Genomic DNA, 24,744 nt, shown 5'->3' with positions numbered 1-24,744 from the left:
AGGAATGCTGGTGGGTGCTTGTGTCAGTATGATCATAATAGCTCCCTTGCATCCAGCCCTGTCTATTCCACCCTGAAAGAAGGCACAATGCCCAAGGCTCCTACATGTTTTTACAATTTAAAAATGCAAGCCTAAATTATTATTCTGCTACAATGACTCTGCCAAGATGCGAAAAAATATGAAAAACTTCAGCTGCTACAAAAGATGGGAACAGCTTGAGATAAGATAGGCACTGGAATTATCAGCATCTTGCAGTATTTAAGGAGAATAGACACAGGGGCAGAAGACAAAACCATGTGGCAAGATCTCTTGAAGGACAGACACCAGAGAGGTAAACAGGACTGCCAGCTCCCAGATCCATAAGCTTATTGATAGCCCTGACTCATTTATGGATGAATGAGCATGCCCAACCACCTCTTCCCAGATCCAGAGCACCTTTTAGGCTCCAGTGTCTGAATTGGTATTAGATAGGTTCTTGAGTCCCAACTACTCCTAAAAGAAAATAATAAATAAATTCAAATTCAGTAGTCTAGTCCTAAATACCATTTCTCTTCCTTTCCTTCCCTTCCCTACTGCTTTTACTCTCTACTTTTTTTGCTGGGGTTTTTTTTATTTTTTTTTTTATTTTTTTATTTTTTTTTATTATTTTTAATTAAAAACATGGAGGAAAACAGAAGAAGAGGAAAGAAAAAGGCCAAATCTAGAAGAATCATGTATTTTTCAAGTAGCCAGTGACATTGAAGACACAGATTCTTCTATCTGAATTGGACTAAGCAATGGGAATACTTAAATCCATATCTGTTAATGTATCAAATAAGTGACAAAGCCACCAGACTGACCTAAGGGAGGCATTAGAGAAGCCTTTCCTTCCTTCTGCATAATACTGAGGAAAACTTTCATCAGAAACTTTCTGATCAAGAAGAAGTAACTGCAGGGCCCCTTTTCCAGCAGGTCTAAGTGCCTCAGCTATTTCACTGAGCACATGAAGGCCCAATTTGTTTGCAGAAGTAACTGGGAGGAAAGTTCAGTGCCCCATTCCTGAGCACCCAGAGCTGGACACTATCACACTGGGGAAGTCTGTACCTGTGAGACTGTCCTTGCTTTGTAATACAAATATTGTTTTAAGCCTTAGAACCTCTAATTGGAGCAACACTGTACTTTTGTGCTGTGCTGGGAGAGGAGTCAGTTGGTACACACCAGCAGGGCCAGCACTGCCCAACAGACCTGGGGTGGCAGCTGCAATGGGGTTGTTTTGCTGACACTACTGGCCAAGCCTGGCTTCCAGTGAAACCCTCAACACCATCAGCTGCCAATTTCAAAATGCTGAATTTATACATTAAAACAAGAACAAAGGGCAAACCCCTGAGCAAACAAGACCTGAAGGAAGGGAGCTGTCTTTAAGCTGGGGATACATCTTTCAAACATTTACGTCCTTGACATATCCAATATTCAAATAGCTGGGTGAGCAAGTTTAAACTTAGTTTGAAAACAGACTCCATCAGCAGTTTGTTTGCTTGCTTGCTTGCTTGGGTTTTTATTTGCTTTTGACCACTTCTCCCATCATACCTGCCATACACACAGCAGCAAAGGCACTGAAGATGCCTCCCTACCTTGTCCACCCACCTGTCGGCTTGTTTTGCTTTTTCCACATATTCAACAAACAGCTGTCACCCCTGAGCTTTTATTGCCTGGTTATTTATTCAGCTGCCATGACTAAATAGCAGTGGGAGGCCAATGAGTGATATTAGAATATCCACAACCTCAGAGAAGCCATCTTGATAGACAGCAGCTTGTTCACACATCTGCCCTACGCAGCACTTGACTAAAATAGACAAAAGTTTGCAACCAACAAAAATGAGGCCTTTTTTTCTCCCAGAAATCCTCTGACTCCTCAGTCTATGTTGTCTTCCTATACTGTCCCTGCACCAAAATGGGACACTTGTCCCATTGCTCCCATTTCCTCACAATGGAGTAAATTTCCCACAAGGAGCAGAAGCATTACTATGCTGCAGTTCCTGTGAGAAATATCTAAAACACTTTGGAGAGAGTAAGTCAGCTTCCTTCTAACACCATTGTCTTTGCTGGAGATTGACTACATAGGAATCCATTCCACTGCAAATGTGACTAGATTCATATAGGTGAGTGGTTAAGAATTCTTTTTTTCCTATTTCCTGATTCAGATTCAGGCACCTTTTCAAGGTCTGTAATGTTTTGGTATGGAACACCTATTCATACATTATGAGCAAAACTAAAAAATATTTTCAATACAAAACGAAGGGGCATAGGGACATTCTGCCTGGAGGGTAAGTTTGACTGCAGGTAATTTCTCAAATTCTCAGGTACCACCTAGCTGTTTTGAGCACCTCTGGAAATGCACAGAGGTTCCATGCTACAGTGTAGGTAGCTCAGCTTTTTATGACTGATGTAAACTATGTGGCACTGAAACTGCTGAATAGGGAACAGAATAGATGGCTTCTTGGCCCAACAGACTGAGCTTCTGTACACCCTCTCCACAAACGCAAGCCCTGCAGCCCATGACTCTCCCCTACAGGCTCAGGATAAGAACATCACACCAAACCCCATGACCCACATCCCCTCTACCCATTAAAATGTAAATGAGGAGGTAAAATGGGTAAAGTGAGTTCTCATTCCCACCCCACTCTTGGCTCAAAGCCCCGTTTTTAGCATTGGCTGTGGGCACTCACGTCCATCAGCTGTCCGGGCTTCCATGTGCACAAGGTCAGGTTCCTTATCCAAACCAGCCACTGACCTGGGAGAGAAGAGAGAGAGAGAGGACAGTCAGCTAGCTGAAAGGCTGCAGTCAGCCAGAGATGGTAAAGGAAAGCAAAACCAGTTTAAGCCTACCTTGGCACACCTGGTGTGGAGTCCTCCACCTTTTAAGGACTTGTCTCCCTTGTATTTCCACACAGACCACGCTCAGGGACCCTACACCAACCCTCCCAGGCACAGGAGAGTAATCCTGCCTGTCCCTTGTCTACAAGATCAAGACTACTATGACTGTTCTTGTGGTGGCAAAGAGAGCTGGTCTCGAGACTCAGTAAAATCAGAGTTCTGTTTTAGTGCTGAAGGAAAAACAAGGGCACAGCAGCCTCATGCCTTCAGAAAGCAAATTAAAAGGTTTTATTTGGCTGATTAGAGACATGAAAGATTGTTTCCTGATTTGCCCCTGGTTTGCTAGGCAATCTTGCTATTCTTTACCTCCTTTTCCACATCTTCAAAAGAAAAACAGTGTTGCACATACAGTGAATTTCTGATTTTAAAGAGGTGAGAAAGTATTCATTATTCACACCATGACCCCATGCCATCCATGGTCCTTGACAATTATGAAAAGAGGCACAAGGAGTTTCTTTAATCTCACTAGCTGGAAATCAACCACCCCAAGTCAAATCTTCCTGTGCATTATTTACTCCTTAAAAATGTTTTTCAAAGCACATTAAAAAGAAACTTTTTCTCCTGGAAGAGAGAAAGTCAAGCCCAGAACAGAAATGTTATTATTAGTGTCCTGGCTGATAAGAATCACTGAGAGATGAACATTTAGTCTTAGCAATGGCTGGCAGGGGAAAAAAAATCCATAGATGTCCACGTGATTTATGGTGCTGCTTCTCCCGAGTTAACTAAAGGGTTAGATTAAAAAGGGACAATGACAAAAATCAGTTTCTAATTTGGTGGGAGTTGAATTTGATACAGTAGATTGTAAATAATAGTTTCCCTCTGAGCTAGCCAACGTTCAGAATTCCCTAATGTTCTGAAAACATTTTTATCACATTCTTTTGCCGTTTTCATCCTTGGGGCATCAACAGCAGAAACATTAAAAATAATAATAATATAAAAAAAATACAGATGCTCTGATAAATTTTTGTGAATCCCACAAAAAACACAGCAGCTGAAGCAACGACAAACATATAAATGTGCTGGAGTTCAGCTAAGATCAGCCAGTGCTGCAAATGTCAAAACAACTACATTATGAGCCACTGTGCAGGTAAGTGAAACTGGCACTGCTTGTTAACGAGAGCACCACATCGATAGCGAGTCCGTTCACAGCACTCTGAGTTGTGGCCAAAAGATACCAACACAACAAAACAAAGCAGCACAGGCAGGGCTTTCATCATTCCACTCACAAAGAGAAACAGTCTGCTCCATAATCGCTACCATCAGTTTCAGGGTGATCTCACAAGGAGGAAAGTGCTGTCTGTTACTGGTAAGGATGCCAGAATAAGCCTGAGTTCCTGGGATCATGCAGTTATTGGGACCAAATCTTCCCAATATATGGACACAGTTAAAAGTGACAGTAGGATACATAGAAATTCCTTTAAATATCAGTGAAAAACATTACAGTGTGCTGCAGTATTAGTCTCCAATGTATATAGAAAGCAATCTTTCTAGTCTATAGCAGAAGTTTTCTGCCTTTTTCAAAAGAGTAGCACTAACTGCTGTAATTTCAGTCATTCAGTAACCATCACCTTTGTCTAAGACATACCAGTAGAGACAGATGTACATGCTTACCATCATATCTATCCATCACAACTTAATGAAACAGAGTGGTAATTCCAGCACTTTGAGGTAAAGGTTGGGAACACTTTAGGGACTTGCCCTGCAGCCCTTACCAAGAGGTTTCCTACTTAAATTCAGCCTTAAATGCACTCTCCTGGCATCCATCCTTCTGGAAGCCAGACACCAGACTTTTACTCAGAGCCATTTGCTGCATCTTGACACCACAATATTGGCTTTACCTCGGCCTCTGACATTCTCTGGGTCCCTCCTCTCCAGATGGAGAGGGCACTGTATCTTCCCCTGCAGCAATGGGCAAAACTATTCCTAGCCCAGGTAGTAACAGACATCAGTCTGCCACAGTACTATTCACATTAAAAGAAACTGTAATTAGAAGAAAATAAGTATTTCCTAACAAAATCCAGACTACTCATTACCATTGTAAGCTCTGTGGATCCACTCATAATGCCTTTCAAGTGTGCACCAGGGAATGAGAGGGATCTCCTGAAACATGACATTCTAGCTTGAAGTTCCTTTCCAGTGCCATCTACTTGTTCCCTTAATTAGTTTTGACAAGCCTAATGGTTCTTTTCAGAATAACAATGGTGACAAAAAAGGACTAGCACACAGCACATCCCTAGTACTCTGCTCACCAAATAGTGCACTGCAAGCTGAAAAACTCACAGTGTCCTGCAACCCAAAAACAAGACAGGCTGCTCTACCAGCAGGTAGATAACAAGCCTGAAAAGTGATGCATTGGTCATCCCTCCTTCCCTCAAACCAAGTTGCTCTCTTATACCAATGACTGATTGCAAAACAGATCCCAAATCAATGCTGTTTCTTCATGCCTCACCTCACATCTGTTCCCACTGGCAAGGAACAGAGCTCTGCTTTGCATTGCTCTGACTCTTGAATTCAGGTATTTTTAGTAAATGGTCTCTCGTCATTTGTCTGGAGGAGCTTTACATGAAGAATGCAAAAAAGTCAGCAGTGGAAAGAGCAAGATGTAAATACAGATCCTGAAGCACAGATGCAAAACTGCACACACTGATTCTAAAGCTATTCCTTTATCCCTTTATCCTGTTGTAATTCTCTAGCCTTGAGAACTCACAACAACCTCTCAGGTCTGGCAATACAGGAGCAGCAACAAAACAAGAAGAGACACTTTCACAGCCTTGTATTTTCTTACACATTATCTCTCTGAAGAACATTTGGAGGATGCACTGCTCAGTATTCTTTAAGCAACTAAAGCATGATGAGGAGAGATGTCAGCATCTCCTAACTTATACAACCAAGAGTAGCCCACAGTGGGGTGGTTGGGAAAGGCTTTCATGGTGCTCTAGCTAACAACCCTGTCCAGAGGCTTACAAAGACAAGAGTATTTAACACTCAGGAGCCTGAGGTCCTGACCCATGGTCACATAGCTCTGTGCATATCAGCTCCAGACAGCGAAATTTAAACCAAAGTTCACAAAATACACCCATGTGTGCTGCTGTCTTGGAGGGCCATAGGAAGTGAAAAAAGGCACCCTCATTGTGAGGAACAGAGTTAAATCAACATCCTCCACCATCCCTATTCATTAATCACCCCTCACATGAGAAAATGCTGAGAGGATGCAGGCAGTAGTGACAGGAAAGGTCAGTTTTTCCTGCTGACACGTTCCCTAACTGCTGCAAAAGCAGTTTTCAAAATGTGGAGCCTGCAGCCAGAATTGCAGCAGCCAGGATAATTTTCCCATTAAGAATTCAAACTACTTCTGAATTCCATTAAAAGGAAGAATTGTTACCTTTTCTTGTATCTTCTGCTGCTGTTTTTGCTTTCTGTTTTCATGGTAGCTCTTGATTTTCACAAGATCTTTTCTCCCTTCTTTTCAGAAGAGAATTGTGTGCTCTTGAAAGTTGAAGGATGGACATGATCCTGGCAAGATCTTTATCTCTATCCTGAAGGAAGAGCATTGTGCATGGGCGCACATTTACCAGGCCACTCTGCTAATATCTCATCGATGACTGGGAGGGAGAGTAAGCAAGAAGGGCAAGGAAAACACAACATTCTGCACTTTAACTACCCCTGAAATGTTTCCCTATAAGGTGCTGTATACTTCAAAATAAAAAATGGCAGCACATGCAAAGAAAGGGAAAAAAAAAAAAAACAGAGACTCTTCAGGTTACCTGCCTACTGTATAATCCAACTCACTTTCTCTACCAACTCTAATGCTTTTCCATGGAATAAACATTTTTTGCATTTTTTTATATGCATTTTTCAGACATTAGGCATTTAAAGGTGAAAGGAAACACTGAGATATTGCTCCTCTAGCATCTTAAATGAAACCAGTTGAGCGATTCCAACTGCTCTGTTGATCCTTGTTCCCTAAACAATCAATTGAGAATAGGAATTGTTTTATTCATCTATCTCCTGGACCAAGAGTTTGGGAGGTTTGAGTGAGTATCACTGAATGTGAGCCACATTTGTGTTTGGGATTTACAACATGGTAAAAGCAAAAATTCAGGTTACTGGAGTCAGCCTTTCAAATTTGATCTGGAACCTGCTGGACTGAGCTTTATGCCAGGGGTGTGTCTAATTTCTGATCAGTCAAAGTGTCATTCGCCAGCTTTGAAAACAAAATCAAAACTTTTACAACAAATTGAGACTCCCAAGATGCTGAATTGAAAACTCATTTTTGCAGTTTAAGACGTCAGACTGAAGGCAATTGCCAGTGTCCATGTAAAGGGACAGAGGAAACAAATGGATATTATCTAGCAGGATGTTGTGCAGTAAATAAGGGCTAGAAACAGCAAGGAACAAGGCACATTTATTGTGCAATAATATGTAAAGGGAGAAAAACTCATCCTCTTGCTGCAGGCAACTGCAGTTAAATTAGAGGATGTCGCCAATTAGTCTGCTGTAATTTTAATTCTATCCTGCTCCAGAAGAGAATAAACACTTCTGTGTGGTACCAGGCAAGCAGTGCATGTTTCTAACTCATCCAAGCAACACAAGGGCCATGCCCATGTGGATATATGGAAGCAAAAACTAATTTGTTCAATTCCCACTCAACTGACCTGGAGTTTTCCACATGGCACCCTTGCTAAATGGCACATACCTTTCCAACAGGCTTCTTCTCTATCTGACATTGCACCACATTTGTCTGAGTATCAATAATTGCATTTGGCTCCAGGTGGTCAAGGCAATTCATGTATTAATTGGCCTAAAATCAGCTCCCTCAGACATTGACTCTGGGCACGTAACAGCCCAAACACACCCAACCTGCACACAACCTGAGCCAACCACACCATAAAATACCATAGTTAAGAACCATACAAATTTTGAACTGTTGGGACAAAGAACGTGCTTATTAAACTCATAAATACAGTATCATTCTCTGTGGCTGAGCCGGGGGAGACGCTGCTGGATGTGTTAGGATGTGATGAGGTCTCTGAAGAGTTATGGGCAAAACCTCCTAGCACAGCATATTTCAAATGAAGCCTGGGAAAAAAAGCTGGGCAGGAAGATACTGTAAGGAACTGCCTTAGCTAGGTCCCTGGAGCTTTCTATATCTTTTCCAGTGCTAATTTCCGTGATGCTGTAGTTTTGGACATGGGCAGAAGTAATTGTTGTGAGACTTAGCTTGCAAGATAAGGGGAAAAAATTGCCAAGTGTTTATTCTCAGCTAATTTCTTTTCAGCAAAGCCAATCCTTTTTAAAATGGTCCCAATGAATTTTAAGGCAGTTTTCCGCATGGTACCTCAAAGAGAACAAAACTTCAGGTGTTCATGGCATCTGCTTATGTTTCCATATGTGCATACATGCATCTGCCTCCCTGCACTTCATCCCTACTAACACCAAATGTCTAAACCTGTACCTTCCCTGTAAACTCAGTGAATCACAGGCTCTCGAACCACAAACTTGCTACACACAGTTCTTTGATGCATAAACCAGACAAAGAAGAGGAAAGAGATCCAAATCAATCCTGCCCTTAAGGAGAAAACTGACATTTAGGCTCAATCATGTCAACCACAACCAGAGAATCCACTCAAGGCAGCAGGCTCTGCTGCACAGAGAAACATTTCCTTCTCTTCTCAGTACCTAAAAGGAGGTGACTTCTCATATCACAGAAATTAACAGGGAATATCTTTAAAGTATATTTAGCAACCAAAAAACTGCTGTTGCTTAATATTTTTTCTTTTCCCTTTATGCTAACACCAAAACATATGCATAAATAAGTCTGTGTCTAGTTCTCATCCAGTTAATAGGTCTTAATCTTTTAAAGTCCTCTGGCATTTTTTACCAAATCTATACCATAACCCCCCAAAAATATAACCACATTCTCGTGAAATACACTTGAAAAAATTTGTGGATAGAAGGCCAAAGATCCTTATTCACAGCCTGGTCAAGGTTTGAAAGGGCCAGCAACACAGGATGCTCCAGGCGGCATCCTAATTTCCCAGTTGGTGCCCTTGAAATAGCTCCTTATGGGGGCTGAGGCTCAAGCAGCAGTGTGTCAGTTATGCCAAACCAGCCCTGGTTGCTGGTTGCTCCCAGGTGCAGCCCCAGCCTTGGTGCTGAGGAGCTGAATGTGCTGCTCCCATCAGCTGCTGCTCCTGACTCATTGGGGTACAGCTGATCCAGGCTATGCAAAGGCAGTCCTGAGGGCTTATCCCTTACCCTAATTGAATAGATGCCTTTTGTTGTTGTTGTTATTAGTTTTTGGTTTTTGTTTTTTGGGGTTTTTTTGCCAACTCCTGGCAGTACCAGCATCAGGATGTGGTGGAAGTAATGAAGGATCAGCTCATCAAGTGAAGGCATTACTGTCCTGAAGACCTCTCAGAGCCTGAGTGCACGGCACACCATCCACTCCCCATCCCATATGCATCCAACACCAAGAGTGCTGCTTTGGAGGGGGCATTTCTAGAGAGGAGAGAGGGGATTTTCCTGGAGTTTAGTTCTCTGCAAGTTTTATAGTGGACAAGTTTTAAGCACATTCCAACGCAAGGGTCTGGATTCTGTTTTGCCGCCTTCTGGAGGGGACACTTTTTTGCAGGGCTATTTCACTTTTATTATTCTAAATTTCAAGTTCCTTTAGGAAACAAGAATAAAAGTATATTTTTGGATTTTTGCATTTGCTTAAAATTAGTTTAGCCCCTACTATATTATGAAGACCAGTTAATTAGTGTTTTTCCAGTGCCTGGCTACCCTCCTTTGAAAGTCATATACATGGAGAATTGCCATAGATTATTGCTTTGCTTTTTCATGAAACGTGAATCAACTTGGTTTTGAATTGCTTTAAAAAAGTGAAGTACATGCTCAAAGATGCCTCAGTTCAGCCTGGCAGTCCTGTAACCAAAGATTTCACTGGAGTTACTCCTCTCTCTCAAAGGAAATGTTTGTCATATTCCTCTGAGTTTGTTTCCTAGAAGAAGTATCGCACCAAGTTTTACACTAAAATATGGACTATCAGTTCACTGTGTGTTTAATTGCCCTCGTTTGTACAAATATTTTCCAACTGTAAATATGACATGCCTAAAATGCTAAGGCTCAGTGATTCAGCTATTAACAGAGGCCTAGGCAGAATAAAGTGCCTCCAAAAAGCTTCAGAGCAAGAGCATAATTTAATAAATGAATGCAGCAGTAGATGGATAAAAATAAAGCTTAAATTGTCCAAAGACGGGATGCCAGTATGAAACTTGGCACAGACAATATGTATAGGATTTGCTGATGAGCCCCACATGCCTAAGAGCATTGTATATTGTATTAATTAAGGAAGAATGAGTTTCTACATTCCCAGTTACAGGATATTGTGAAGAATCACCCTGGGATAACATCTAACATTCTGGAAATGAATTTGTGGTTCATTTCATGCATTTTGGGGAAAAACAATATGAAAAAATGTGACACAATATGATTTGTGTCACAAACCTTTTGTGACAGTTGTTTCTCTGCATTTCAGACACTAACATGAAGAGAACAAATAGCTTATTTCATTCTTTGACTTTTAGCCATCAGCCAGGAAAGGAAGAGATAAAGAAAGAAATGAAGAAGAAAGGTAAGGAGGAGAAATACAGAGTAGAATAAACTACTCTGTTCTGGACCAGCAAACGTAAATGCATAATGTGTCTCCTTGCCCCCAAAAGATCACACTCAATTAGCTGCTGAGAGTGAGATGCACATTTGTCCCAACACCACAGGAGGAAAAGACAAAGAAGGAGGAAACAAAAGGGATTCTGGCAGCAGACAGATATCTAAAGACGGGCTCTGTCTGTAGAAACAGCAAGTCTGTGTGGCTATGATTTGTAAAAGCAACAGTGACATGAGGTCAGCAGATCACCAAGTGTCTCGTGACAAGACAGGCTTGCATTCAAGACAGAAGCATCCTCACAGGCAGAATGGAGAGAAGAATAAAACAGACCCACTCACATGCAGGTCTCTGCCAGGGAAAGAGCAGCACTGCAGCAGGAGGGACCAGAGAAACCACAGATCTTTTGTGGGTCCTTTGCTCTAAGGTAAGGCAGGTGAACAAACAAGGAGACAAGGCTGCCCAGGGGGCTGAGCACTAGACACATTCCCAGCTCTTCACAACAGCAGCATCCCAAAGCATTGCCCTGACCAAGGGAGAATCCTCAGGGCAGAATGCTGCAGTGAGAGTCATGTCAAGGAGCAAAGGTGTGTGGTCAAGCTGCAGGTAAATCAAGAGCTGCTTTTTGTTGGGTTCTTTACCTGTTGTTACAGATGAGCAATGAAAGGAAAGAGAAGTACACGGCCAAATGAAAAGTAATACTCTGCTGGTTTCCATCCTCAAGGCAAATTCCAAAGTGCCAGCACACTGTTCAAATCTAATGATTTGTAGAAAGAAAAAAATAGAATTCTGGAGAAACTACTGCAGATCTAGAAATGGCTTAAGGGAGTCACTCTTACAGATTACCCCTAAAATCAATATTGTAATGGAACATGTCTCCTTCACTCAAAGATTTTCAATCAAAACCTGAAAACCAAAAATACTGTGAGCAAAACCCAAGAATATGCCTGTACCCTTTGGCCAAAAACATGACAGAGTTTTTGGCTTGGTTTTCTTTATTTTTTTTTTCAATAAAAGCAGGATTTTCTCCTATCTGAGAAAGCCCAGATCTACTGAAATTAGCTCTGAAGTGTACAGGTATTATTTATTATTTCCTAAGTACATGGCAGACACAGGTGAGTATGTTTCTCTCTCAAACTCAGCTAGAGAACTCTTGATATTCCACTAAACATGGAAATGTGTCTACATCCCATTTTTCTTGCCTTCTGCCCAATAGAGAACAATTATCTTGCAAGATAATTACAGAGCTATGATAACCACTGCTATGTCCTATTCCAATTAACTCACTACAAATATGCAAGTGAAACAGCATCACTCACTGGCTTTTCATCCTTGTTCTCTATATGATCAGCAAGACACAAGTTACTGAATCAACATTATTTAAAAGAACATGTAGTGCAGCTAATAAGATGCTCCTTCCTGCTCTTACATTCTGATGTAGCTTCATGCTCACTGTGCTTAACAATAGCAAAATTAAACTCATCTCATTCCACAGAGGAGACTCAGGGGAATGCCAGGGAATGAAAGGATGGGAGTTTCATTTTCTTCTCTTGCCGAGAATGAATTCTGCCTCATATAACTCCTGATGAATTGTCGTTTTAAGAGAGTTTGTTAATTTACAATAAGCAGAAGGCATAAAAACGGACCTCCTTATCTTTAATGGATGTTATTGAGCAACACAAATTGTTCACATTTAAATTAATGCAGAAACATCTTGTCTGTTTTGCCATGATAAGACTGTTCTTTCTGCACAGCATGGGCTCAACTTCTTCTGTTAAATAAAACAACTGGTTTTGTTCAGCTTAATGCCAGACAAGGCATTAAGGTTCAGCAGCTGAAGTCACTTCAGGGAAATGAACTGGAATTTACCTGGGTCCTTCTTGATTCTTTTTGAGAAAATATTTCTGAAAAATTTTGAGGTATCTACTTTTAATTAAAAATGGTCCATGATAGTGCTGATGTGCTTGCTGAGGATAAATCCTCTATTAGATTGCAACTTCCTCCAATGCAAGGATGCTTCCAGCCCCAGCTGCTGTAAAGAAACAAGAGCAGTAAAAGTGCATTTCTCAAAATCAAGTGGGCCATCATGGATGGGGTCTAGGGCAAAGGGAGTATGGATCCAGAAAAGATGCTCACTCCTGATGCCTGTAGGTGTTTTGCCACTCCTGATGCCTTTTGGTGTTTTGCCACTGAATGAAATAGTCAGAAAATTATGTCCATAATCAGAGTATGTGAAAAGGTCATTCCTAAACTTCTCATAACAGCAGTGATTTTAAAAGAATTCCCAAATATCTTTCAGTCAGCTAAAAACAAAAGAGATTCCCCACACCACTGAGTATTCAGCCATTTTCCCAGAAACAGAGAGATTAGTATGATCTAGAACAAAGGCCAAAACCTAAACTGAGTTCCTCACAAAAAAAAAAAAAAAAAGTGGGAGACTATTCCTTGTATTCCTTGCTAGTCAGCCTGGCAGCCTGGCTTTTGATTACCTTTGCCAAGCTCTGACAGTATGGGAGATCCCCATATGCCTCAGAGGGATGCATTATCCAATATATTAATTAGAGGGCTGGCTTTCATCAACACTTCCTACAAAGCATCACAAAGAATTACTCTGGGAATGCTCCTGACAGGCTGGGATTAATTTGTGTCTGAATTCACGTGCATCAGGAGGGCCAGGATGAAGTCAGGCCAGGGAGATTACATGAGTCAGCAGTACATCAATTCAGCTTCCAACACTGGCCTTTGAAACGTAGTGATGGGGTTTGGATTTACTTGTTTTGATGGGTTTTGACCTTATTTGTTACCTTCTTGCATGAGAAAAACACAAATCCTCCCACCATGCACTCTTCAGACAGACACAGCACTGGGACCCACTCCAGGCATCAATACAAATTGGGAGAAATATTCAACAAACTCTTCCTTAAAGCATTCCTAGTCTTTATTACTAGTGGTTCATTTAGTCTGCTTCAGCCTCAGACACTCAGTCAAAGAGAGTGTGAGACAGGTGGGGGTTATAAAATTGTCCCAGGTTAGCAATGGGAGAGGTAAGAGAAGAGACTGGTCCCTGGGAGATAAAGAAACCTGATAGATGAGAGACAAAGCAAAAGGCTTTTTGATGGCTGAAAGCAATAACTGCACTGCAATAGGTGAGATATACTGGTAGGCATTAGATTTAAGCCAAATGAGCATAAATATTTCAGTCCTTACTTTTTGAGGCCTTAAGGAAAAAAATAACTTCCAGCTATAGAACATTAAAGACATAAATGTGCAAATGTCACATATTGTACTAAAATCACAACAAATCACAAATTCTAAAAGCCTGATAGTATTTATGTAAGGACATCCACATTTACATTAGTGGAGAGGGATAATCCTTCCTTCTGCAAGATATATTGCATTTCTCAAGCAAAAAGAGGTTAGAGAGAAAAAAAAAGGCAGTTAGAAAGAAAAGTCCTTCAAAGACAACTTATTCCAAAATTGCCCTTCCAGAGGATAGACCTTTCATTGAAAGAACTCATTCTTACTGTGATATCAGCCAGAATTACAGAGGTGCATATGTATTTTGACACTTTATCATGTGGCATGTTACTTTGGATTCACTCATTATGTAGCTCATGGGTTTTAAAGAAGAAAAATAAAGTATTTAAAATTATTTCCTTTCATAATCACACAACCACACACTATCCTTCTAGCCAGAATGTTTTAGTATGTTTTTTTCTTTTTTTTTTTTTTATTCCTTAAAAGAGCTTCAATCCTAGGCAGGTTGATTAGCAAGACATCCACAGGACTGGATAAAAAAATCAAATGCTTATTTTCCTAGAAAAGCAGGGAGTAAGGAGAGTAAAGCATCCATCAGCTATGACTTACAGCTCACATTCATAGAACAAGAGATTAGTTCCAACAAATTTCCTTTGAAAGATAAAGTCATCAGTCAGCATAAACATAAACCAAACCCCCATATATGTTTGGTTTTAGTCCCAGGTAAACTAGAAAATAGTCTGTAATGCTTCTCCAGTATTGCACCATGGATTTTTTCCCACCTTCTACAAAGATGCTTTGCCAGATCCAACTATTTCTGTCAGTCTCTCATAAATTTGTTCAAAAAAGAACATGGACTGTGCTCAGAAAGGGGAACTGTAGTCTGAACATTTCACTGACCAGAGGCACTAATGGAACTCATGGGGTCTCTGCAGTCTCTATAAAACAGTCCTGGAGCACTTCCCAGAGACAGAAAGTGAAGGATTTTCCTGTTCTTAGAGTCATTTAGGTTTTTCTACTTTTAGATATCCATAAAATCTATCACAATGTCCCTGGAAGAGCACTTACCAATCTGTAGTTCAAAAGCAGGCTAGGATTGTTTAGGAAAAAATATCACACACTTGTTTCAGACTGCATTCTTTCCTTGTTCTATTTTTTTTTTAAATCATAAAATGAAATTTTATTCAAATTTTAAGATTACTTAAAAAGACCATCCAAGTGCTGTCAAACATTTCACTGTATTCCTTCCTTTAATTTTTCAGAGAAACATTTTGATAATATTGCCATGAATTCTAAAATGCCTTTTTTGACTTGAAACTTTTTCAACAAAAATAAACACTATTTCAGCCAATAAAAGAGTATCTACTTCTATATCCAGGTTCCATTTATATCTCTGTCACTGAGTTACTGTGCAATCACAAGTTAGTCATCCACAATCTAACATTTGGAAACACTAAATATCTATAGTGCTGATGGCATTAATTGGAGGCACACAAAATGAAAAAAAAACAAAACAACCCAGCCTCACAGTTTCCCTTTGCCCCTTTCTAAGTGAAAAGGAAAATAAAATCAGGTTTATTATCACCATGGTGTTGTGGTCTTTAATTAACTAAAGTGACCTTGCAAGGAAATCTTCCAATATATGGGAAGAATTTATGAGAAAGTCTCATCTCTCCTGAACTGTTATTACAGAGCTTGAGGCTAGAGTGCGAAAATGTTATCCTCAGCTTAGTACAGTTCATGGTTATGGTGGCTTGAGCAACACATTCCAGGTTTATGTTAGCTTTATTCTCCAGAAGAAAAACCTTCCCTGGGTGCTCCTGCCCACGGGGCATGGGAAGAAAGTCCCTCATCAGAGCCAAATGAGTCATTAGCCCAAGGGAGGCTCCAGTAATAGGCACTGGGTACAAGCCTTGGTGATGCTCATAAGTGTCATCCATGGATGCCAGACTGGAGTCATTCCTTTTATCCATAGCTCCATGTATGGTATGGTTTTAATTCTGAAAAACTCCAATGTAGGATTATTTAAGAGTCAATTTGATATTTACAAGGCTATGTTTTCTTAACACTAAACTTGGCTGTAAAAAATCGGGTGATGTTTCCCCAGCACTGTGCAATGACACCATCTGGTTGATAATGATTAGTGGGATTTACAGGAGAGGCAGGCACATATTTGACTAACCATCTCTCTGCTGACAAACTAGGCAAGTAAAGGTAATGTCAGCTGGATCCAAAGGTCACTACTGGAACTGCTGCTGAAACAGCCTGCACGGACCAAAATTGGCGCTGGAATTAGGAAATATCAGTGCTGTCACAATGATGAAGTAATAAAAACAGACAAAAACATCTGTGTGAAGGGAGATACAAACCCAGAAAATAACCTTTAGAAACACTGAGGTAAACCCCTTAACTTCTCCCACATTACTCTCAGATATTCAAACTAGCCTCCACTATAGTTGTCCTGAAATTCAGGCTGCAAACCAAAAGAAGTACACTGGCTGATACAATTTATCACCTTTTCCTATCCAAAATCACAAAAAAGACAGAAAATCTTGACCTTGAAAGACAAAATTTGTTGTCTCATTCCTCAAACAACTGTGACAGAAAACCTTTAACTCCAAAGCATAACCTAAGTTAGTGGACACATAGCTTCTTCCCTTCTTTCAGTGACAGTGTTCCCTTCTTACAATTTTTAACCCTCAGAGATCAAAGTGAGTAGGGGTGGCATTCACAAGTGCCAAAAAATAAAAATAAAAACTAAAAAAAAAATAAAAATTAAAAAAGAAAAAATAAAAAAAACCCACCAGAAATCTGATTTATTATCATGGAAAGAAGGAAAAAAATTAAATTCTGGGGAGATGTGTTGAGGGAATCAGCAGTGTATTTGAGAACTGCTTGATACACCTAATTTTTTCTTCTTGCAAATACTAATGCTGCTCCTTGAAGCCAGATGAGTGCATGTCCTATTTTCCACCTCCCAGTCTCTCCTTTCCTGCCTTTTTGGTCTTTTCTGTTCAACTTTCATCACTAGTGTGTATTGCAGTGGCTTTTACCAACTAGACTTGTGCTGCACACTGACTTCAGGGCTCCAAGTGTCCCCAGAGGTATCAGAAATGCTCTGCAGATTTCTCTCTCTTCCACACAAATGGGTATTCCCCACTTTCCTGCTCCCAGGCTTTGAGAGAATCACCCACAGTCCCAGAGAGCGTGAGTTAAAAAATACATGAGAGAAGGGAAATGTCTAGTTGCAACAGAAAGAAAAAATAAGTTTCAAAACCACCACTTTATATTCTCCAGTGATGATGGAAGGCAGGAAACAGGAATGTGTTCTCCAAAAAAGAAAAACCTGGGGACCTGAGGAGACCCTAAGAAAGGGTGTCAGTGTCCAAAGGAATATAGTACTGTCCTCTGCTCAGGATGGTCATCCTCATGTCTGCTCAGCAAACCATAGGCAGGGGCTCCAAAGACAAATTGACAGGGGATATTCACAGCTGTTTAGCTGATTGGACAGAAAACACAGGTCCCCTTGAGAAACTCTGCATTTTAAAGAATTAAGCCATAAGATGATAAAAGAATTTCATATGCCACTAAAGTATCTTTTTATTCTCTTATACCCTCTAGTGCTCTTAATCTATTGCTGTAGCACATCATATTTGACTACTATATTTGACTACTTCACCCACTACAGTCACCAAAGTACTCTCCTACCCAAGTCTCATCTGGAGGGTAACAAGGCAAAGTCAGCTGGAGTCACCCAAGGTGACAGGGAAAAGCTGTGGCCACCAAAGTGCTTGGTGAATGCTCCAGTAACCAAACTGTCCTAATCCCACTGTGCTGCCACAGGAAAAGGCAGAGGTAGTAAAAAAAACCTTAAGGACAATTCAAGTCCTACGAATTTTTATCAGAAGAGGAACAGCATTTAGTCAGCAGAACACACCATGTGCTTTACAGGCGAGGAAGCTTCCCCAGCATTTCCACGGTACAAAATACGGGCTTTATTTTTTTTATATCCTCCACATGGCAGCACAGGTGTCTAAGTTACAGTGATACAAAATGAACAGGGCCCAGGGGGTGCTGCAGAAATGTGTTCTGAAAGAAAAGAACATTGAGTAGGTTTTTAACAAACTTTGCACCCATGCTGGTTCCAGTTATCTTGAGTGATCTTGGAATTTGTGTATCACATTAGTGTAAACTCCCTATTTCTAGTCTTACAGGATCCTAAGTTATTAAAATCTGAAGCCAAGGCACGTGGGAGCCAAATCTGGATGCCTGTACACACATCAAGCAATGCATTCTGTTCAAGCTCTGCCACTGCCATCAGTGGGTGTAGTTAACAAATGAATCACTACTACCAAAGTAGAGAACTCAAATCCTAGGGGGGTTTTTTATAACTATGAGTGGCCCAGGGGTGGATCTCAGCTCATGCACAAACTTTGAGCAGGCTCAGGAACTGATGAGACATCTCCCATGAACAGTTGGACATGTGCCATCTATACGGGAACACAAAACAACAAATCAGTGAGTAGCACCAACATCTACGACTAAGGGAAGAAGTTGAAAACAAGAGCCAGAGTACAACACCCCAAGTCAGGATTGGAGCTCTTTTGACCAGAGGAGAACCATTACAGATGCTTCCTGCCAGAGCTACACCAAAAAATGCACAGAGTTGTGTGTCCATGACTAACAGAGAGGTTGTGCTTACTCTGCTGAGGGAAAATTCACATCCCAGTCTCACAAGCTCTGAAGCAATTCTGATTCTCTCCTGGCCTTAAGATCTCTGTGTGTGAGGTCTCTCAGGGAAGGTATAATTATTCAGAAAGGTCTCAGAGACAAAAATAAGACCTCTCCTTGTCAGGTTGTCTGATCACATGAACTGGGTGAAGTTTATAGTCTTCACAAGCCCATTCAAAGCAGCCTGAGAGATGAAAGTCATGTTTTGAAGGCAAACACATTCAGCAAAGCCTGCCCCAGATAAAACCAGCTGCATTCCAATCAGATGTAGACCACCCCATTTCATGAAGGATGCTTACCTGAGCCTCTGCTAATGAACACTGCAGAGCAGCACAAAAGAGCAGCTTACCTCATTCTGGCATCTCCCTATCATTACTATTTCAACTTTCATGAAGCTTTCATTCAGAGGTTCAATAATGTAGCATTTGATGGACTGATAACAATGGCAGTGATAGGCTGCTGAGGTGGAAAGGCAAGATTGCCACAGGCAAGCTGAGAGCTGCAGTCCACACCCCTGGGCGAAGGGATGCCATCCAGAGAGAGACTGGCACACTTGAGAGGTGGGTCTGTGTGAACCTCATGGCTCCAGGAGAACTAACAGCACCGTTCAGTAGCTAAAGAAAGGGAGTTTTTACAGGAACATGTAGTAATAGCACAAGAGTAGTGGTTTTCAATTTAAAGATGGAAGGTTTAGAAAAGGTAATGGGAAGAAGTTCTTTATCGTGAGGCTGATGACACAATTGAACAGGTTGCCCAGAGAAGTTCCAGATGTCCCTTTCCTGGAAGTGCTCAAGTCCAGGCTGGATGGAGCTTTGAGCAACCTGGTCTAGTGGAAGGTGCCCTGGCAGGGAAGGTGGAATTAGATGATCTTTAGGGTCTTTTAGGGTCTTTTCCAACCTATACTATTCTATGATTCTGTGAGCTTCACACATGGCTTATATCCCTCTGAAACTTACAGCTATACCCACTTTTCTCTCTCTTTCATAGTGCAATAAAAAGAAATCAACAAATTTCTGAGCCTAAAATGTTCTTTTTTGCATTTTTTCATGTACAGATCTTACAAGCCAGAGCTTGCAAGCCATCACAGTTTTCTGCTTTAAAAGGAAAGAAAGGAAAAAGTGAAATAAATCAGCTAAGAAGAGTTATTATGTTCCACAATTTCAGTACCTCTGATTCTTGCACTATGGATTGTTTCAAATCCCTCCCACTCTGGGAAAAACCTAATTTGCTCTCTTGAGAAGCTTATTCTCCATGGGACTCTGCTGTTTCTGAGTGGAATAAAGATTCCTCAGTCTATGTCTCATGAGTTTTAACTATAGAAGACTTGTACATTTCCTAAAAGAAAAAGGCACCTGAAACAGAGCCGTTACCTAATGCACTGCTAAAAAACAGTGTTCAAACCATGCAGACAATGAAAAATGAGGTAAACTGTGGAAAAGGATACACATTTGGGTGGCAGTTGGACAAACAGGCAATTCCCATTAACCATTATTATATGAAAGCAGAAAATAAGGTACAACATCACAACCTGCCCTTTAAAAAGAAGTTGTGCTTTGTTCCCAAGTCAGCTTAGCCCTTGCACTTTATCCTCCAAGAAAGCCTCTCCCCTAAGCTCACTTGTGTTATTTGAAGGATAGGGTAAAATTATTCCAAGGAGCAGCTATTCTGCTGTAGAGAAGGATACACCTTGAGGGATCTACACTGGCCTTTGTCATGTGCACCCACCATGAATAGTGAGATCAAAGGATTTTTGATCGTTAGGTCAACCATACCACCAGAACCAGGAGAAAACAACACCTTCTTTTTCTGCATTATGGAATTGTGGAATAGTAACATGGGCAGACAAAGTTCTAGACCTTTGATAACTTTAGGAGCCTTAAAACTTCCTTTCATCGGTGTTAAATCCTTCTCACACTCTTCAAATTCCTCAGGAACACTAAGGGAAATCTCTAGACCTGGTGCCAAAAACCCACATTTTAAATGTTGGAGTCTAAAGCTGTTTAGAGAGATTTGCAGAAAGACTTAGATAACTTAAAATAAGGAATCTATCTCCACTGCAAGGTGTGGAAATACTGAAAATACAATATATAAATATTTTGTGCTTGGATCCCAGGGGCTTTCAATGAGGTGCAAAAATTTCTACATGAATTTGACTCTAAGATATAGATACAGATATATATCATGCTTTGTAATTGGGAGTCAATTTCATGTTTTCCAAATTCTTTTTAAAGATCCAAAATGTGACCCTCTGGTTCCTTAATATTACAATCTTTTTTGGCCTTAAGGACCAGACACTTCTTTAAGCTATGGCACAGGTTCTGTAAATCAGCACTTCTACATATTCACATACACCTCATCATTTGCTATATAGTAAGTACAGGATTAAGATTCTGATCCAAGCCTCAAATCCTAAATTCAACTAGAGAAGAACTACACTTTTTCTCTCTAGAAGTCAATTCTTGAGCCTTCACATGGTGCAGAGAAGTTTGGAAAAGAAGCATCTGAGACGGCTGAGCCTAGAGATAGGAACTAAATTTGTTTCATCATCAGATTTGAAGACAATCTTCCAGTTTGAGAAGTTGACACTTGGGAAATGAAAAGGAATTGAGTCACAAAGCAGATTTTTAGCAAACTGCAGATCTTGGGCTTTCACTAGACATTATAATGGAACTGGCTCCTCAGAGAGTGATTTAAAGCAGAGTGAATCATCCCTTCTCACCAAGATTGTATAAGGACACTGGTCAGAGTGGCTGGCTCTGCACAAAGAGCGTGTTCTAGGCTAAAGTAACTCTCTGAAGGGCTGAAAAATAGGAAGTCTAATGGTCACAGGTTTGTCACTGAAGCACTGGGCAGCTCCTTTGTGTTACTCTAAGCAGGTGTATAACAAAGAAGCAGGAGTTTTGCAATTATCAAAAGACTTGTACTTCTCTGTAAAAGACACCAAGTTTTATCGGACAAGAGGTACAAACACGGAGACCACTGCACTACAAGGTATGTGCTATGAACTGAATTTATAGCAAAGATGATGAACAAAACCAAGAGCATACTTTATGTTCAGGTAAAGCATCCAATCCTTTCAAGTCAGACACCCTTCTCCCCTCCATGACCCACCCAAAGCAAGCCAAGCCAGCAGCCCTAACTCACCAGTAAAACCTGTTTGGAGTGACCCGCTCGTGCATGAGCTGCCATTTCCTTCCAAAGTCCATGGAGCTGTACAGCTGGAAGACAGAGAGAGAGGGAAAGTATAAATTTTGTGGAAAAAGAAGAAAGACTGTTGCTAGATGAAATACTAAAATCAGCTCAGATTAAAGAACATGAATGGATCATTCACAATATTTATATAATTTTATACAATATTTATACAATTATTGATCACCCTCACTGCCAGGGGAGGCTAACAAGGCAATGTCTTCCCTTTACTCTTAAACCAGAGAATAAAAAACACGTTGTCCCTTCCCAAACCTTGTCAAACAACTTTGTGCTTCTGAATTTCAGCTGTCAACACATTCACTTTGACTGCCATATAACAGAGCTGGTCATTCCCCTGGCTTTTTTTGCCTAACAGAAATCAGGTAACATGGGAGTTCCTAGTATCAAACAGAATGAGAGACAAATCAGATTAGTCAACCTGACTCTGATGTGGTAGTGACTCTATACTCAAGGTCATGCTGTGATTTATTTTTATGGAGTGAATCAGATCTCTTCTGTATTGAAAAGTAAATTGCTCCTAATTTATATTTTCTCACATTCAGAACAAGGTCTAAATTATTAGGTAAGTTAGAAATCAACCTGCTCATGTTTTTGGTTAAGCTGTTTTTGGTTAAACACCAAAGATAGTGACATGACTCTTCCTGGAAGCCAGATTTTCAATAAAATTATAAAACTATTTCAATAAATGATAAAATTTCAATAAAATTATCTTTTTGAGTCTTTCTGGTTAAGAAACAACATGGCTGTAATGTAACCAAATTTCCATGAGTTTCAGACATATGTTTGCTTCACATATACTCAATACTACAAACACTATTCTCCATGTAATTATTTTCCTACCCACAATGCATCCTCTCACAATCAAAACATATGTAAACTCCTTTTCTCCAACTGTGAGCAAATTTGGTCCTTCAGAGAAAAAATATGCTTTGAAAAATAACTACTCTGCTTTACCACTAAATCACAGAGAACTAAATATCAGGCAGCATTTTGAACAGGATTTCAAATAAATTTCATCTGATATAAATTCTGGCTTAACAAAACAAGGGCTGATTTCCAGCTAAGGAGGTAGATAAGAGAACTGAAAAATTTAAATGTTTGTAACAGCCAAATTTAAGTCCTTAATGGGAAAACGATATCATTTGAGCCCATGACAATCTGCATTGCATTTGATTTGAGTAACTGGATTTGCAAATTGGAGGCAGGTCCATGTTCAGATTGTAAGGGTTCACAACCTAGTGATGTGTCCTGTGGCACCACTGTGATGGATGCCTGTGTGTGACTGGGAAGATAAACCACATGTGCTCACACTGAATATTAACATTTCTTAAACGGGCTGTACCTTTGACCACTGAGATGCAGCAGCCACATCAGAGCTGGACCACAGATCAGTTTTGAAAGATGATTGGAAAGGGCTGTTTGAGCAGTGTCCAAGGCCTGTTGAGGCACTTAATTAATTCTTGCTGTTTGTACTCAACTACACAACCAAATTACTGTATACCCAGCAAAAGAAAGTCAGAAACTGAAATTCAGACCTCATCAAGTATCTAATGCAGCTGATATGTGTAAAGACAAAAGAATCAGGCCTTTGCATTTATGCCAACAGGAATGCCACTTTGGCCAGTAAAAGCTCAAGCTGCCAGTAAACACATATGGAGAAAAGATACAGAAGCAGGCATCCTTCAATCTTCATGTCAAAAAAGACTCTAATTATGTAAATTTCAGCCAACAGCACTAAAGTTGTTGTAAGAAATATTAGGATTTTCTGCCCCATGTTCTTCAGGAGATCAAGTATTATCTGAATATCCTAATTTGGCCATATTTCTTTAGCACTGTCTCTAGATAGGGTAACATACTGCATAATAGCCAGACTTCCCCTGCTTTTCACGTGATTGTCTAAAAAATATGATAGAGTCCTCTGCCCCAAAAGGAATCCTGTGTAGATACAAAATAATTGTCTTTTTTTAATTAAAGGAGCCAGGAAATGAAAAATTCCTTGTCCAAATTCAAGATTAGGCTTATGAAGTCAGTATCAATATTAAGACAACTAATTATCAGAACATACATTGTTTTTAGAAACAATAACTAAGAATTCACACTCCAAAGTCAAAATTCTACAGTGCTATGACTCTGCCCTGACTTTAGCACAGCTCCTGCCAGGAATATTTCTTGAGTCACTGGACATGGTTTATACACATAAGGACCTCGGCACAGATCGAGCTGCATCAGTTGCATCAAACAACTTGGTTACCCTTTGTATGTCCTGATTACAGGCTTCAGGCAACTTAGTGCCAGTTAAGTCATGCTCACAAGCAAGTCCAAGTGGCTTTAGAATCCTGATTGTATTCTGCAATGGATTAACCATTCTCACCATGAGAGGAAAGGATTAGCAACATCCAGCCATTTCCTTCAATCCTTTTTTATCTTTTGCCCCTGGCATCTCCTCTTCTTCTGCAGCAGCATAACAGCAGTAGTTACAGAAAGCTCAGTGACATAAAGCACAATCTCTTTAGCCACTCATGTCTCCCAGTGTCTCTTTCAGGGACCATCCTGCTCTGTATCAAGTTAAAAAACAGAGACCAGCTATTGGTCTGAGACTTTTTTTTTTCCTTTCTTTTCTCTTTTAAATTTCTCTTCTGATGTCAGAAGGATTAAACTGAACTTTATGTGATTTCAGATAAAGAGGATATTATTCATTTCAATAATTTTTATTTATTTCACCCACTTTTTCTGGGCATCCACTTCAAATTTTAACCAGTTGACTGAGTCTCAAAGCTGTATGACAGAACAAATCCCTAAAAGGCCTGTCTGGCCTAGTTCAGTTTTATAGTATTATTTACAGATGCAAATGCAAAGGTTAGTGTTGAATAAATAAATAAAACATACAATAAAGTGATTTCTAGTATGCATTAAAATTGAATATATACATATAATTTTTGTTTATCTCCCTTCATGGGAGAAGACAA

General features: G+C 40.2%; 1 protein-coding gene and 1 long non-coding RNA gene across 2 annotated transcripts in view; one reads left to right on the top strand and one right to left on the bottom strand.

Annotated features, from left to right (window-relative positions):
- The window catches only part of LOC310912356, a 424,676-nt gene that overhangs the window by 162,288 nt on the left and 237,644 nt on the right, over positions 1–24,744 (top strand). The gene's annotated exons all lie outside the window — the stretch shown is intronic.
- SORCS3 (sortilin related VPS10 domain containing receptor 3) overlaps positions 1–24,744 on the bottom strand; it is a 269,719-nt gene that overhangs the window by 74,714 nt on the left and 170,261 nt on the right. Inside the window, exons 5-6 of the mRNA XM_083866873.1 lie at positions 21,713–21,786; positions 2,706–2,770 (exon numbers count right to left, since the gene is read on the bottom strand). Coding sequence (XP_083722999.1) covers positions 2,706–2,770; positions 21,713–21,786 — 139 coding nt within the window. The remainder of the gene's footprint in view (positions 1–2,705; positions 2,771–21,712; positions 21,787–24,744) is intronic.

This window comes from Zosterops lateralis (genome assembly GCF_965231275.1).
Source record: "Zosterops lateralis genome assembly, chromosome: 8".
Lineage (NCBI taxonomy): Eukaryota > Metazoa > Chordata > Aves > Passeriformes > Zosteropidae > Zosterops > Zosterops lateralis.
This window is presented reverse-complemented; position numbering and strand designations above follow the sequence as displayed.